Source organism: Lissotriton vulgaris, chromosome 1_1 (genome assembly GCF_964263255.1).
Source record: "Lissotriton vulgaris chromosome 1_1, aLisVul1.2, whole genome shotgun sequence".
NCBI lineage: Eukaryota > Metazoa > Chordata > Amphibia > Caudata > Salamandridae > Lissotriton > Lissotriton vulgaris.
The window spans coordinates 273,942,117-273,955,874 of NC_141685.1; the positions used below are offsets into that span (position 1 = coordinate 273,942,117).

Consider the following 13,758-nt stretch of genomic DNA (forward strand, 5'->3'; position numbering starts at 1 on the left):
ATGAGTGCCTGGGCCTCACCACGGAGCACCGTCTTAAAAGCTTCCCACAGTGTAACGGCCGACTCCACCGAGCCCACATTTTCGGTAAAATATAGGTCAATAGACTTGGCCAAAAGGGTGCGGGACTTAAAATCTCGAAAGTACCAGGGATTGATCGCTGCCGGGCGGTCCGACAGAGTCACGCCAAAGTCGAAAGAGACCCACAACGGGGAATGATCAGAAATCCCTCGGGCAAGGAAGCGGGCCTCCGACACAGCTAGGGCATCCGAGGCCAGCGTGAGAACATAGTCAAGACGCGAGAGACTTCCGTGCGCACCCGACAGAAAAGAAAATTGGCGAAGCGTGGGGTGCAAAAGCCGCCACGTGTCCACCAGCCCAGTAGAGTCAAGGAAAGACGGCAACCACATCTGTGGTCCACTCAGGTCGCGAGGCGGTTGGCGGTCGAGGAGGCCAGAGCAAACCGCATTAAAGTCACCCCCCACGATCAGACGACCAGCCGGCATAGACAAAATGGCAACACCAAGGTCCTGGAAAGTGCTGGATTGAAGCCCTGGAGGGACGTACACAGACAACAGCGTGAGGGAACGCCCTTCCCATCTCCCGGATACGGCTGCGTACCTCCCCCTATCATCTATCAAGGTGGTCCCTATCTCTAAGGGAAGGGATGCGCGCACAAGAATCCCCGCCCCCCTGGAGCCGGAAGAGAACCCCGAATGAGCCACCATTTTGTAACCTTTGCGATTCAGGGCTCTACAGGCATTGCCCACCAAGTGTGTTTCTTGAAGAAGTACAACATCCGGCATATGCCGCTTAACCAGCTGAATAACCACCCCTCTCTTGATACGATCACCCAACCCGTTAACATTCCAACTGAGAATTTTCAACGCCCTACCCCTCATCCCTCCACCACCCACCCCACCCATCACCCAAAGACACGTGCATCAGGAAAAGTCCAGGATCGCCATTGTCCGTGTGCCACAATACGGGGAAAAAGAGAAACAAAACACAAACCAAAAACGTACCCAACCAACCCCCCACCCTGCACCCCTGCGTTAGACTAGAAAGCCCCCCCAACTTGCAGTGTGCCTGTCGCCCCATTAACTACTCTACCGAAGACCCAGAGGAGGAAGGAATCCCCGTGGAGTCGTCCCGCCACCCACCTTCAAAAGAAAGGAGAGAGTAATCACACCAAAACAGTAGTCCGACGGTCCTCCGAGGCAGGGGTAGCCCCGGCGCCCAGTTCATTCCTGCCGCTCCGCTCCGCCCGAGGCCCCTCCAACATCTTCCTCACGCTCCTCCCGTTCTGGTGTGACAGTGTCCAGCCACTCGCTCACGTTGTCCGGGTAATCAAAGAAGTAGGCACGGCCCTTGAATTCCACGCGGAGCTTCGCAGGGAATTGCATAGAGTATTTGAGTCCCATATCTCTGAGGCGTCTCTTGACCCCCGCGTAGCTTAGTCTTTGGCGTTGCACCAGCCTGGTGAAATCCGGGTAAAAATGAACCTCCGCGTTCTGATATTGTAGTGGCCCTTGCGATCTGGACGCCTGAAGGATCGCATCTCGATCTCTGAAGTTAAGAAGGCGCGCCACAATGGGTCGCGGCGTCGCCCCTGTTTTAGGTGGACCCCCGGGCACACGGTGGGCACGCTCCACCGAGAAGAAGTTGCTCAGCCCAGAGGGCGCCAGATGTGTCTTAACCAGTTCCTCAACAAAAAGGTCCGCTGCGCCATCCTCGGACCCTTCCGGAACCCCCACTATGCGGACGTTCTGCCGCCTGGCTCGCCCCTCAAAATCCTCCAGCCTTTTAGAGAACTGATCGGCGGTCGCTCTCAAATTCCGGACCTCCGTTTGTAGTTCGGAGACATCCGAGGTCAGACTAGTGGTCTTAATGTCCAGCGCTCTCACACGGTCATTTGTCTTCCCCAGGTCAGTCCTGATCAAAGCAATATCAATGGCCATGGAATCCACCTTGTGGGACAGAACCTCATGTTGGTGTTGTCCGTCAGTACGGAGGCTGGTGATGGCGCCCATAATGTCCACCAGGGTAGGGTCCGAGCCGTCCGGCGGGGCAGTCACTGGGGTTCCCTTGGGGCCAGCACCCGACGCAGGTGGCGAGTTGAGATTGACATACCGCTCCATACGGTTGTTCTGCGTCTGCGGTTTGCCCCGAGTTCCTTTATTCGATGCCCTCTCCGGAGCGCCCCTGCCCGCCATGTTGGGTCCCCAAGAACAAAGGACCGGTGGTCGCAGGTCAGGGTCCACAGCCAGGAGTCAATCAGGTCAGAAAGACAATCAGGTCGACCAGGGCAGGGTTAGATCACCGCGTCTTCACCAGGGAGGTGGCAATCAAGGCCCTTGCAGCACGATCGAGCGAAGTGGCGAAGTGACGAAGTCCGGATGAACAATGGCACCGTTACGGAGCGGAGTTCAGCTCGACGTAACTTCGCTCAGGAGCCACCGATTCGGGAACCGATTGCAGCCCCCGCCTCAACAGGCCGCCAGCTTTACAGTGCCACCAACGTGGACCAGGATTTCAAGCAGGATAATTGCGGTGGATCGGACGGTCCACGGAGCTCCGAGCTTACGCGGCCATCTTGGTCGCCCGCGAAGCTCCTCCTCCACGACTGAATTCTTATTGAAAATTGCAACCATTGTCCTTGAAGCTAACAATAACATACTGTTGTTTACCACTGACGATAAGGCACTCCACACCTCAATTCCTCATGATTTAGGTTTGGAGGCAGTTGAATATGTTTTTACCAAGACTGACCTTGAAGATTTAAAAAAAAATTCATTACTCGAATTACTACACTCTCACATCTATTTTCGCAGGGAAAACGAGTATTTTTTGCCACGCACATGCACTTCCATGGGCAATTGTGCAGCACCTTATTATGTGAATCTCTTTATGCACAAGTTTGAAGTGGATCACATTCTAACAAATGATAAGTGGAAAAGTAATCTCATGATGTTCGTGAGGTATATTAATGACATTTTCCTTTTAATGAAAGGGTCCAGGCAGAAACTATTGTTAGCAGTCGAGCACTTTAATTCCATTAATGACAACACTCAAATTGGACTCCATGCTTGTTCATGTACCCCAGGGATCAGCAAGTCTTTTCTATCGCCCCAGAGTACACGATACGGAGACTACAGACGGTGCAGAACTGTGCCGCGCGCACTTTGCTTCAGATCCCTCGACGTCAATCAGTCAAAAATGGACTGAAAAAACTGCATTGGCTACCCATTCCCCAAAGAATACAATTTAAAGCCTTATGCATTGCGCACCAGGCGTTCTGGAAAAAGGGCCCTCTATTCACTCGCAACCTAGTGTCACACTACCTTCCCACTAGGCATCTGCGATCCAACCAGACCTTCACGGCCACAATTCCCAAAATAAAAAAATCCAGAACTGGCGGTAGGACTTTCACCTACAACGCCTCCAAGCTATGGAACACCATACCCCTCCACCTAAGGAACAATCCCAATCTTACCTCATTCAGGAAACAGCTAAAAACATTCCTCTTCAATGCTGCCCAATAACGCCCTGGCTACCTCCTCTTGTTCTGCTGGTTTCTTAGCGCTTGGACGCCCCCGGGCAGCAATCGCGCTCTACAAATCGACATACAAATACAAATACAAATATCGGTGTTTCTAAGAGCTAGCAGTGTTTCCACTATCACTTTGCTGTGCTCAATAGCCATGCTGCGTAGCTTACCTTTCCCATTCAACAACCAAGGACTAGAAAAAAAAGCCCCTACTCTCTTGTTAGTCAACGTGTCTCATTTACCACAAAGACTAGCCTAACACCTTGACCATCACCTATTAACCTATGTAGCCCTCTCCTGCTGACCCCTATCCAATTCCAGCCCAAACACTGCCCGAACTGCAGCACACGCCAGAAAAACCCAGCAAATAGCTCTCCATTTTCACTTACCACTCAAGCCCCATTCCACCTTATTTTCTATTTGCTCCAGGACTGTTGTATTTTTACAATTCTTTCTTGTAACCGTTTTTTATTTTTATACATGGTTGTCAGTGAAGAATTGCCTTAATAATGCAACACAACGTTAGCCTTGTATAAAAGAATAAGAGCCACAACACCCCTAGCCAGTTGGTTGTGCCCCCAACTTTTGCTGCTCTAAATCATTTTCTCTTTGTCTTAGTAACCCCACAGACTTTCCTGAGCTGAAGAATGACACCTTCCTCCGTGCTGCAAGAGGCGAAGCGACCACCCATGTCCCTGTGTGGTGTATGAGACAAGCTGGCCGCTACCTGCCAGGTACTGTAGTGCTGTGTCTGTAGCGTATCTATGCAGTGTGTGTATAGCCCAGCCTGGCGAACAACGAAGATCTGACCTGTGGGTGCTAAGCAGGGGGTCTTGATTCAAGATAATTTACAAGATGCAGATTATTTGTATGTTCCTAATATAAGACAAAGTAACTTTCGAAAAAAAGTGTTTTCAAATCCTATTTTCCAGCATGTCTGGTGGCTGGTTATGTTAGATGGGGGCTTGTGTTCATCACCTGTTGTGTTTTTGAGACTTACTTTTCAGACTGTAGGGTCAGGTTGATGAAAGCTCCAGTTAAATGTTGGATGGGGATGTCCCTAAGCATTTGAAAATATAAGCCAATAAATATGCATATGCTTACATGCATGAACGAATGAAGTGTGTGAAAGGATTTGCCTAAAATGTCCATGTTATATTTCCACGTTACACCTTTCACTTTTACCAAAGGTGTAAAGAGTTGGTGTTTTGTCGTCCTAATATGTAGGGTTGCAAATGTTCAATAGTTACTACTCATTCAAAAGCATGATTGCACATAGACACGTAGAAAATGATGCTTGGAAGTCTTGCTAGGCCTGGTTCTTAATCCATTCCTGGGGGGCACACAGCAATGTCCAGGGTGGCAGGGGTCTGTGGCATTCTGTTTGGCCAAGTGTCCCTCCAAGGCATGCTGTATTCAGGATATGTGCATAAAGCTCCGCCTACTTCCCGCCCATCGATTTAATTGGCTCCTGTCCTTTGTAAATTATGGCTTCTCATTGGTCATTAGGCTTTGTAGTACCTCCTTAGTACCGCCCTGGCTCCTTTTTGTAACATCCTATGAGGAAACCCCCTATTACATGTGTTGTTACGCCCTAGGTTTGAATTACAGCCTCAAGGTGCTATTTTCTTAAAGGAATTCAGACAGGACACTCACTTGGTCCTAAACAAGGTTGGCAGTGGTTACTTTACTCGCTAGCACATCTCGCATTTATATTAGACCTTTTATTAATTTCCCTTCATCGGCTCCACATAGATTACAACCTAATCCGGTTTTAATGTAATAATTCTTTTGTCACATTTGAAAGCTACCAATTGTGTACATTGAATGTACTGTGGTACTGTCATCCATACAATGCATTATGGGTAGGGTGGATTTACCATATCTTCAAAGTTTATGATGCTCACTAGGGACCTTTAGGCGCAGCTTACAGTACTGCACCTACACATCTCACATTTATATTAGACCGTCTATAAATTTCCCTTCATCAGCTCCACGCAGATTACAACCTAATCGGAATTAATATAATAATTGTTTTGTCACATTTCAAAGCTATTAATTGTATATATGGACATAGCTATTTGAATGTACTTGTGGTACTGTCTTGCATGCAATAACGGAATGTATTATGGGAGTACCCCATGTGACCATAAGTTTGATGCTCACTACGGACCTCTAGTCGCAGCTTGCAGTACTGCACCTCCACATAGAGTACAACCTCATCCGGAACTAATATTCTTTTGTCATTTTTCAAAGCTACTAATTGTATATATTGCATGTACTGTGGTACTGTCTTGTATGCAATGCATTATGGGTAGGGTGGATTTTTTTTTCTCTTGTCAGGGCGTAGTTTCTGGTTCAGATACATCCTTCGTCACCTTCCACAACACCCTATTTATTCGTCAGTCGTTGGTAACAAAATTTGCAACAAGTGCACAAGCTATCCCATTGACCTTTTACCTTTTGAAGGTAAAAGGTCACGTTAGTCAATTACATACAGTGAATAACTACATTTACTCCACCTGTCTTCATCCACCTTCTCCTCTCACCTGTCTTCAACTGGTTCCAGGGTTAAAGAGAAAAGGACAAAAACAGGTTTGTGGCCCCTCCATGCCCCCCCGTTCAAGGATGCAAGGGGACCCCTTTGGGTCCTCCGGTTTCGTCGTTGTCGTCTTCATCTGATCCGTCCAGTGCAGCGTAGTCACGCAGGAGGCTGTGGATCATCTTACGGCTCACCAGGGTCGATGTCTCCTTCCCTACTACCAGACGGTTTCTGGAAAACAGAAGAACATCTTTAAAACAGCACAGGAGCCTCCAGCAGCCCTATAGGTCACCTAGGGCATGTGTCCCTGGGAACAAACCACACATCACAGAGCCCGCTGTGATGCATGAAGTAGGTATCCAGGCCCTAAGCTCTGTGCCTAGGACCTTCAGCAGGTCCTGTGAGTACGTGCACTCCCAGAAGAGATGGTATGTCATCTCGTCCACAGTGCACCCTCTCTGGTGGCATGGCCTGAATTGGTTGAGTCCTCTTGCGTTCATGAAGGCTCTCACGGGAAGTCCTCTTTGGATGGCCATCCAGGCGATGTCTTTGTGCTGGTTCGTCAGGCGATTGGATGCAACATTTCCCACACGTGGTCCACTGTGGCGGGTGTGCGCTGATCTGTTCTCTGATGTCCTTTGCTCGTATCTGGCATTGGACAAGCTTCAGGGTCCATGTGGCGGGGCAGCAGCCTCCAACCTGCACTCCTTCAAAAACTTCTCAACTTCTTTGTAGAACCACAGGGTCTCCCAGTTGTACGGGATAGCACTCACCCACTCTGCCCATCTGAGGCAGCTCCATGTTGGCAACAGGAAGAAGTGTGCCATCAGAAAGCCTTCAGTCCTCAGGGTGTTCCTCATGCAGTAGCACACAAAGATTCCCCTCAGGATGCAATGCATTATGGGTAGGGTGGATTTCCATTTCTTCAGAGTTTATGATGCTCACTAGGGACCTCTAGGCGCAGCTTGCTGTACTGCACCTACACATCTCACATTTATATTAGACCATCTATAAATTTCCCTTCATCAGATCCACATAGGGTACAACCTAATCCAGAATAAATATTTTCATTCTTTTGTCACGTTTCAAAGCTACTAATTTATATATATGGACATAGCTATTTGAATGTATATGGTGGTACTGTCTTGCTTGCAATGCATAATGGTTAGATTGGGTTTTAATAGATCTTCAAAGTTAATGATGCTCACTAGGGACCTCTAGGAACAGCTTGCGGTACTGCACCTAGACATGCAGTGCTGGTGCCTTGCTCACTAGGGAGCTTTGGGAGCAGCTTTCAGTACTGCACTGAGACATACAATGCTGGTTCCTGGCTCACTATGCAATCAGTTGCAATGCACTAGGTCTCGCATTACTGAAAGTATGAGCTATTGGCGTTGCATTATTATTTGCAACCTCAAACTATCACTAATGTGAGACCTATTGCATATGCTTGTTAAGTCTTGCCTACACGCAGCATTTAGCTTTTCTGTTGTTAAATACCAGCACTTACAATAGACTTTGGATAAACCAATTGCTTATCATTAGTTGGCTTCCTTGTTGCATTCATTTCCTTTTCGTGTGTCGGTGACCTGTTACCAACCTCTAACTTTATACCAGTTGCACTGGTCATAAACGAACCGAACACTACTGTACTCATCACGTTCCATTGTTATGGAATATGGGCATTGTGCAAAGCGACATACCCTATATTCCTGCAAGAACCCATGCATCTAAAACATTTGATGGCACTCCTCTCTGCACAGACTGGTAGACATCTGGCAGCCAGACTATACCTGACCATGCAAGAGGAAGGAAGCCGCTGTTTTGAAACCCATGCCGAGAGCGAAGCTGGAGGTAGACCTGGGCACACTATTGTCAGACAAGGAGTGGACATTTACGGTTGCCGACATCTGAGAGCCCTAACACCAAACGCCGCGTGCCGCTCTTACACTTTAAGTTCTTGCACCGCAGCTATCACAGCCCCATTAAGCTCCACAATTGGACACTACGGGTGCATCCCCGCTGCCTGAGGTGCGCAGAGGACTACTGGTATAAAGTATTCTGAATTCTATCAGGTATGACAGACATTAGCATGGATCCGACCCCAAAAATGGCACCATTTGGGTGCACTAATACCATCTATAGGGCTGTCTGGAAAATATACATTGTTTGCATTGTTGCTAGCAAAATGGCTTGTTGCGTGTGCATGTGTGTGGCAGTAACTGATATTCTACTATTTCAACGTGGCTGTGTGATTTATCATATCAAAATGAGCAACTTGAAAAATACGACTCCACTACACCGGCAGCAAGTGTACCTAGAGACATTTGGGGCCCATTACACTAGCGCCTACTCACAATATATGTGATCCCAATATTGTCAAGTTGGGCGAATCTTACCAGCCCATGTCATCACACTCACAAGACGAAGCAAAGTAGTTAAAATGAAATATAGACTAGACTGGACAGCTGGTACGCTGCTTAGGGTAAGTGGCCAATGCTTCTTCTGGAGGACGTAGCGCGTGTTCCCTGGTCTAGGTATAAACTGCTCAAGTGTGAGACTGTGTAATGTGCATTGATGAATATGTCACTTTGTACTGTGGCTAGTAATGGTGGTTCTGTATTGTTATAAAGAAAAAATTAAATAAAAAAAAAACCCTCAGAGCCCATCCGTAAACCACAGCAACAGGTATATTTTTGCCAAATTCGACTGAAGAGCAGAACTTTTAGTGTTGTGTTTTATTTTTTTTTATTTTCTGCCTTCCACATGTTGCATGATAGCCCAGGGCATGGCACACACATGCAACATTTATGGGTGACTGGCAGTTCACTTGTGTTTGAGGCACAATAGTGAATAGAAAATGTGTTTTCTCATTGGTGCTTAAGAAACTGCTCCACAGGCTGCTGCAGTGAACCAAATGGCTAGCACGTTTGTTCCAGTTTCTAGTTGTGTGGGAAGTAAATGGCGAGCATGTACTTTTACATTCTGACATTGTCGCAGACAAGTTAAGTACCTTGAAATAGACCTCTGTACTGTTTTTAAGGTGGATCAGATACAATCGTTTTTTTAAAATTCTGTTCAGAGTTTCCTGCATTTCCATCTGCTTTTGAGTTTGTGTGCCTCCTTTCTGAATGTTTTACTTCGCGTCTGTATTCCACAGAATTTCGAGAGTTAAGGGCCGAACAGGACTTCTTCACCACTTGCCGAACACCTGCAAAGTGCTGCGAACTGACCTTGCAGGTATGAGCGGGGCTTGGTATGGACTAGGGTGGGTGTAGTTGTAGTTGGCGGAGTACCACTACATGGAATTCTGTGAAGTTGAACAAAAACTCTGTGAACTCTGCTCCGCAACTCCGTTCTGTCTCATCCCCATTAATAAAACTGAAACCTCACATATCCTTGATAAAACAACAAATAACTCTATCATTTCATGCAAAAATGAATATAGTCCTCTCACAGAAGTGTAAAGAAAAATACAGCAAGCAGTGAGAGGTGTGATGATTATGGTGTCCTCACTACCCTAGGGAGAGAACCAAGCAGATGCCTTGAACACAAAGAGCACATCATGCTTAATGATTGGTGGCGTTCCCATCCTCCTAGGACCACCCCAAGCTCAGTTATGGACAACAATACAATCCCAACCAAAGGCCCTGCAAAGCATTATGGGATGAGATTCTAGAGTAGAGTGAATATAATAGTATCCAATATCAAAACATTCCTCAAGGTGCAGGCTCTCCAGGCTCTGCTGAGAGCTAATACTATAATATTCACTAAACTCTAGAATCTCGCCCCATAATGCTTTGCTGGATTTATGATTGGCATTGTATTTCTGCCCATAACTTTGATTGGGGTGGTGCTTTGAGGATGGGACCACCACCGAACCGTTTGGCATGATATGCTCTTTGTGTTTAAGGCATCTGCTTGCCCTTCCCCTAGGTTTGGGGGGGGGACCCCAAAATCATCACCTCTCTCATTGCCTGATATTTTGCAAAGCTCACTTGATTACATGCTTTTAAGCATTTAAAGTTGTTTTATCAAAGGGTTGTGGGAGCAGTAGCGTACTCGAGTTTGTGCATGAGCTCAGTGTTATGCGTATTAATAACACGGAATGCTCACATACCTTTAGTAAAACAACAAAAAAACTATCTTTACAGGCTAAAATGCATATAGTCATCTCACAGAAATGAAAATATGGCAAGCAGTGCCTTTAGTTAAACAATACTTAATTCTATCTTTGCATGCTAAAATGCATATAGTCAGGGGGAGGAGCCAAGATGGCGTCCAGGTCGGACGTGTAGTCCCTCGGCTCCGAGGACCATCTCCTCCTCTGAGACTATCCTGCCGGAGATCCTGCACCGAAGCGGCAGATTGTGACAGCGGATGTGCTCCGACGACCTGCTGCGAAATCCTGGGGCTTTCGCTTCCCTCCAAGTGGGAGAAACGCTCGAGCGCAGCTGGCGGCCCGCAGCAGCGCTGAGACCGGGACCTCGAGTGGACATCGAGGCCGGCCGCCAGGCTCACAACATCGGGCTTTGGCGACCAAGGGGTATCGGTCGGGACTTTACCGAGGGGCAGCCGAACTTGCAACCTATGCCCCACTGCATCACTGACGCAAGCAAGCCTGGCGACCTGTTTGCGGAAATTATGCGACCGTAGGAACCCGGACTGTTGCTTGCCAAAGTTCTGCCCGCGCACTTTCCCGCTAACGGCGGGGAGCTCCTGAATTTACCGAGCATTTGACATCTAACAGGACGATGTCTTGGGTGGACTATGCTTATGGCCACATCCTGGCTCTGTCAGCCGTTCCCCGCGACGCGGAAACCTGATGCCCTATGGTGCGCAGCCCGATCCGATTTGGAGTGTCTCTGCCTGATACTGTGAAAGGCACAACATAATGCATCTTGAGGAGTCGGGTACAACTTGTGTTCACGGACGTGTTGAGCGGGGAGACATGTCTGGAAGGGTACGTGATAATGCTCAGGGCTATGGTGCTTTACTGGCTGCTGTTCTTTCCCTTCACCACGATATGGTACACTCTGTTTGCACCCTGGTCAACAAGATGGACGACATGCTGAGTGTATCGGGTAACGTGAAAATGGCTGACTCGCTGGGTCGCAGCGTCGCTCCACGACTGCCTGTGACAAGATGGCTGCCTTATGCGACAGTGGCGGCTTTGGGATCCCGAGCCTCGTAATGATTCCTGCTGCGGATGGTGATCTCCCGAGACGACGTGGGCCTCCAGGGTTTTTATCGCGCCGGGAGTTTTCTCCCTGCGTTGTGCTCGCTGTTCCCCGAGATCCGCCCCAGAAGGAGCTAGACATTGAGATCTTCTTCCCTGACCCGGTTATGTTCCACAAAGCGAAGATGGTGTACTTTGTACCCTCCCTGGGATCACTGAATTTACTTGTGCTTGACACGTCTGGGTGTTTATACCGCAGTGACACTTTTGGACTACCGAACACGTCTTCCTCGGTTGCATTGGTGTGCAGCGGCGGTAAGGAGAAAACGGGACAGGGATAAACGCTTCTTCCTACGAACTGGCAGATTCCTCGTTATTGACCGTGGCAGATGGGTGGCGTGCTGTTATCTCTGATGGTGCGGTGTGTTGACTTCGTGCTCTACACTGTTTTGCTACGATCTGTTGCGTGTCACCGGACTACCTACCTTGTGTTCATATTGTATTTGCGGGAGGGTGCAGTCGAGGGACGGCTTCCCTTTGGATTTCCATAGTTCGCAGTGGTGGAGAAGAGAGAATGGGTCAGGGGTGTGCGCTTGTGCTCATGGTTTAGCGGTTTCCTTGTTGCCACCCTGGATATGTGGGTTGTGTGTTGCTACCTTTCACTGCGCTGTGTGCTACTTTTGTGCTTCCAATTTCTTTTGATTGTAATGCTTACCATCACCGGACATCATACTTTGTGCTGTTACTGGCCTTATGGGAGGGTGGAGCCGGGGGACGGGTGGTGGGCTCCTCCCCACCTTTCTTTATTTACTGAGAGTTTTAGATTAGGACCCTTTTCTTACTCTCTATATTTCGGGACTCCTTTTATTGGGCGACAGGAACACTGCTAGGGGGTGCGGGGGTAGGCCGTAGCCAGCTGCAGGGGTGCAGGATGGGGGGGGGGTTTGTTTTTATTTTTTTGGTTCTAAGGGCCTTCTATTCTTTTTCTTTTTCTTTCTTTTCTGGGTTTAGACGTTTATCTTCTGGGTGGTACGCAGCGTTTCTGGCATTTTATTACATTGTGTATTTGTCTATCCTGATCGTACGAGGCCGGAACCAACTTGTTGTACTGCGATGTCCTGCTCCTGTCTATCCTTCAGAAAAAACTTTTAAAAATTAGACCTCAGTATTTCTGTAACTGATCCTTTGTGCTTTACTATGTTGCAATGTACTGTATCTGTGAGCCCTAGGGCTCTTTGCTGAGTTGTGTCTGCGATTTTCTATCAATAAAGGTCTTCCCAAAAAAAAAAAAAAAAAAAAAAAAATAAAGTAAAATGCATATAGTCATCTCACTAAAGTGTAAATTAAAATATAGCAAGCAGTGAGGTGATGATTTTGGGGTCCTCCCTAATCTAGGGAGAGGACCAAGCAGATGGCTTGAACACAAAGAGCACACCATGCTGAAATGATTCGGTGGTGGTGGTTCCATCCTCCCAGGACCACCCCCAGAACAGTTATGGGCAAAAATACAATCCCAACCAAAGGCCCCGCAAAGCATTATGGGACGATATTCTAGAGTGCAGTGAATATTCTAGTATCCAATATCAAAACATTCCTCAAGCGGCAGGCTCTGAGGCTCAGCTGAGAGCTAATACTATAATATTCACTAAACTCTAGAATCTCGCCCCATAATGCTTTGCTGGGCCTTTGGTTGGCATTGTATTTTTTCCCATAACTTAGCATGGGGTGGTCCTAGGAGGATGGGACCACCACCGAATCGTTCATATGCTCTTTGTGTTCAAGGCATCTGCTTGCCCTCACCCTAGGTTAGGGGTGACCCCAAAATCTTCACCTCTCTCATTGCCAGGTGTTTTTCAAAGTTCACTTTTGTGAATTGGTTATATGCGTTTTTTGCATGTAAAGGTAAAGTTCTTTTATCAAAGTGTTGTGGGTGCAGTAGCTAGCTTCGCTACGTAACGTAGTTGGAATTATTGCATGAAATCCATGTTTTCAATGAAATGCGTAGTTAGCAAATCTCCACGACTTTCATATTCATTGCCCACAGTTAGTATGGACCCCGTTACACTCTGAATACACAGAGTGTGTGACTTCATCCAGCTGTCCCAATTACTTTGTATTAATTTGTGATATAGCTGATAATTTTGACATACAATGTGTATATTGCTACCTTCACGGACTCACCAGCGTTTTGGAGCCTCGTGTTTTGCTGCTGCCTGCTAACGCCTTGCCGGACCCGCTGCGCGGGTCCCGCTGAGTAGCGTGACTCTCTCAGAGTAGGAGGAGAGGGGGAGTCTGCCGTTGAAATCGCCATCAAGCCTCGGACACCGGCAGGGCTGCGAGCTGCCTAGCAGGGACTCCAGTGACCAGGAGTCCCTGCGTGCATCACCTGTGGCGCTCTCCCTGCCGGCACCGCCCCTGTGAAGTGGGTTAAAAATCAGCGTTTCCCTTGCCTTGTGGGATACCTTCACGGACTCGCCAGCGTTTTGGAGC

At 47.9% G+C, this 13,758-nt stretch overlaps 1 protein-coding gene across 1 annotated transcript in view; it reads left to right on the forward strand.

The window, feature by feature from the left end:
* The window catches only part of UROD (uroporphyrinogen decarboxylase), a 121,899-nt gene that overhangs the window by 18,590 nt on the left and 89,551 nt on the right, over positions 1-13,758 (forward strand). Inside the window, exons 2-3 of the mRNA XM_086952300.1 lie at positions 4,166-4,281; positions 9,250-9,329. Coding sequence (XP_086808426.1) covers positions 4,166-4,281; positions 9,250-9,329 — 196 coding nt within the window. The remainder of the gene's footprint in view (positions 1-4,165; positions 4,282-9,249; positions 9,330-13,758) is intronic.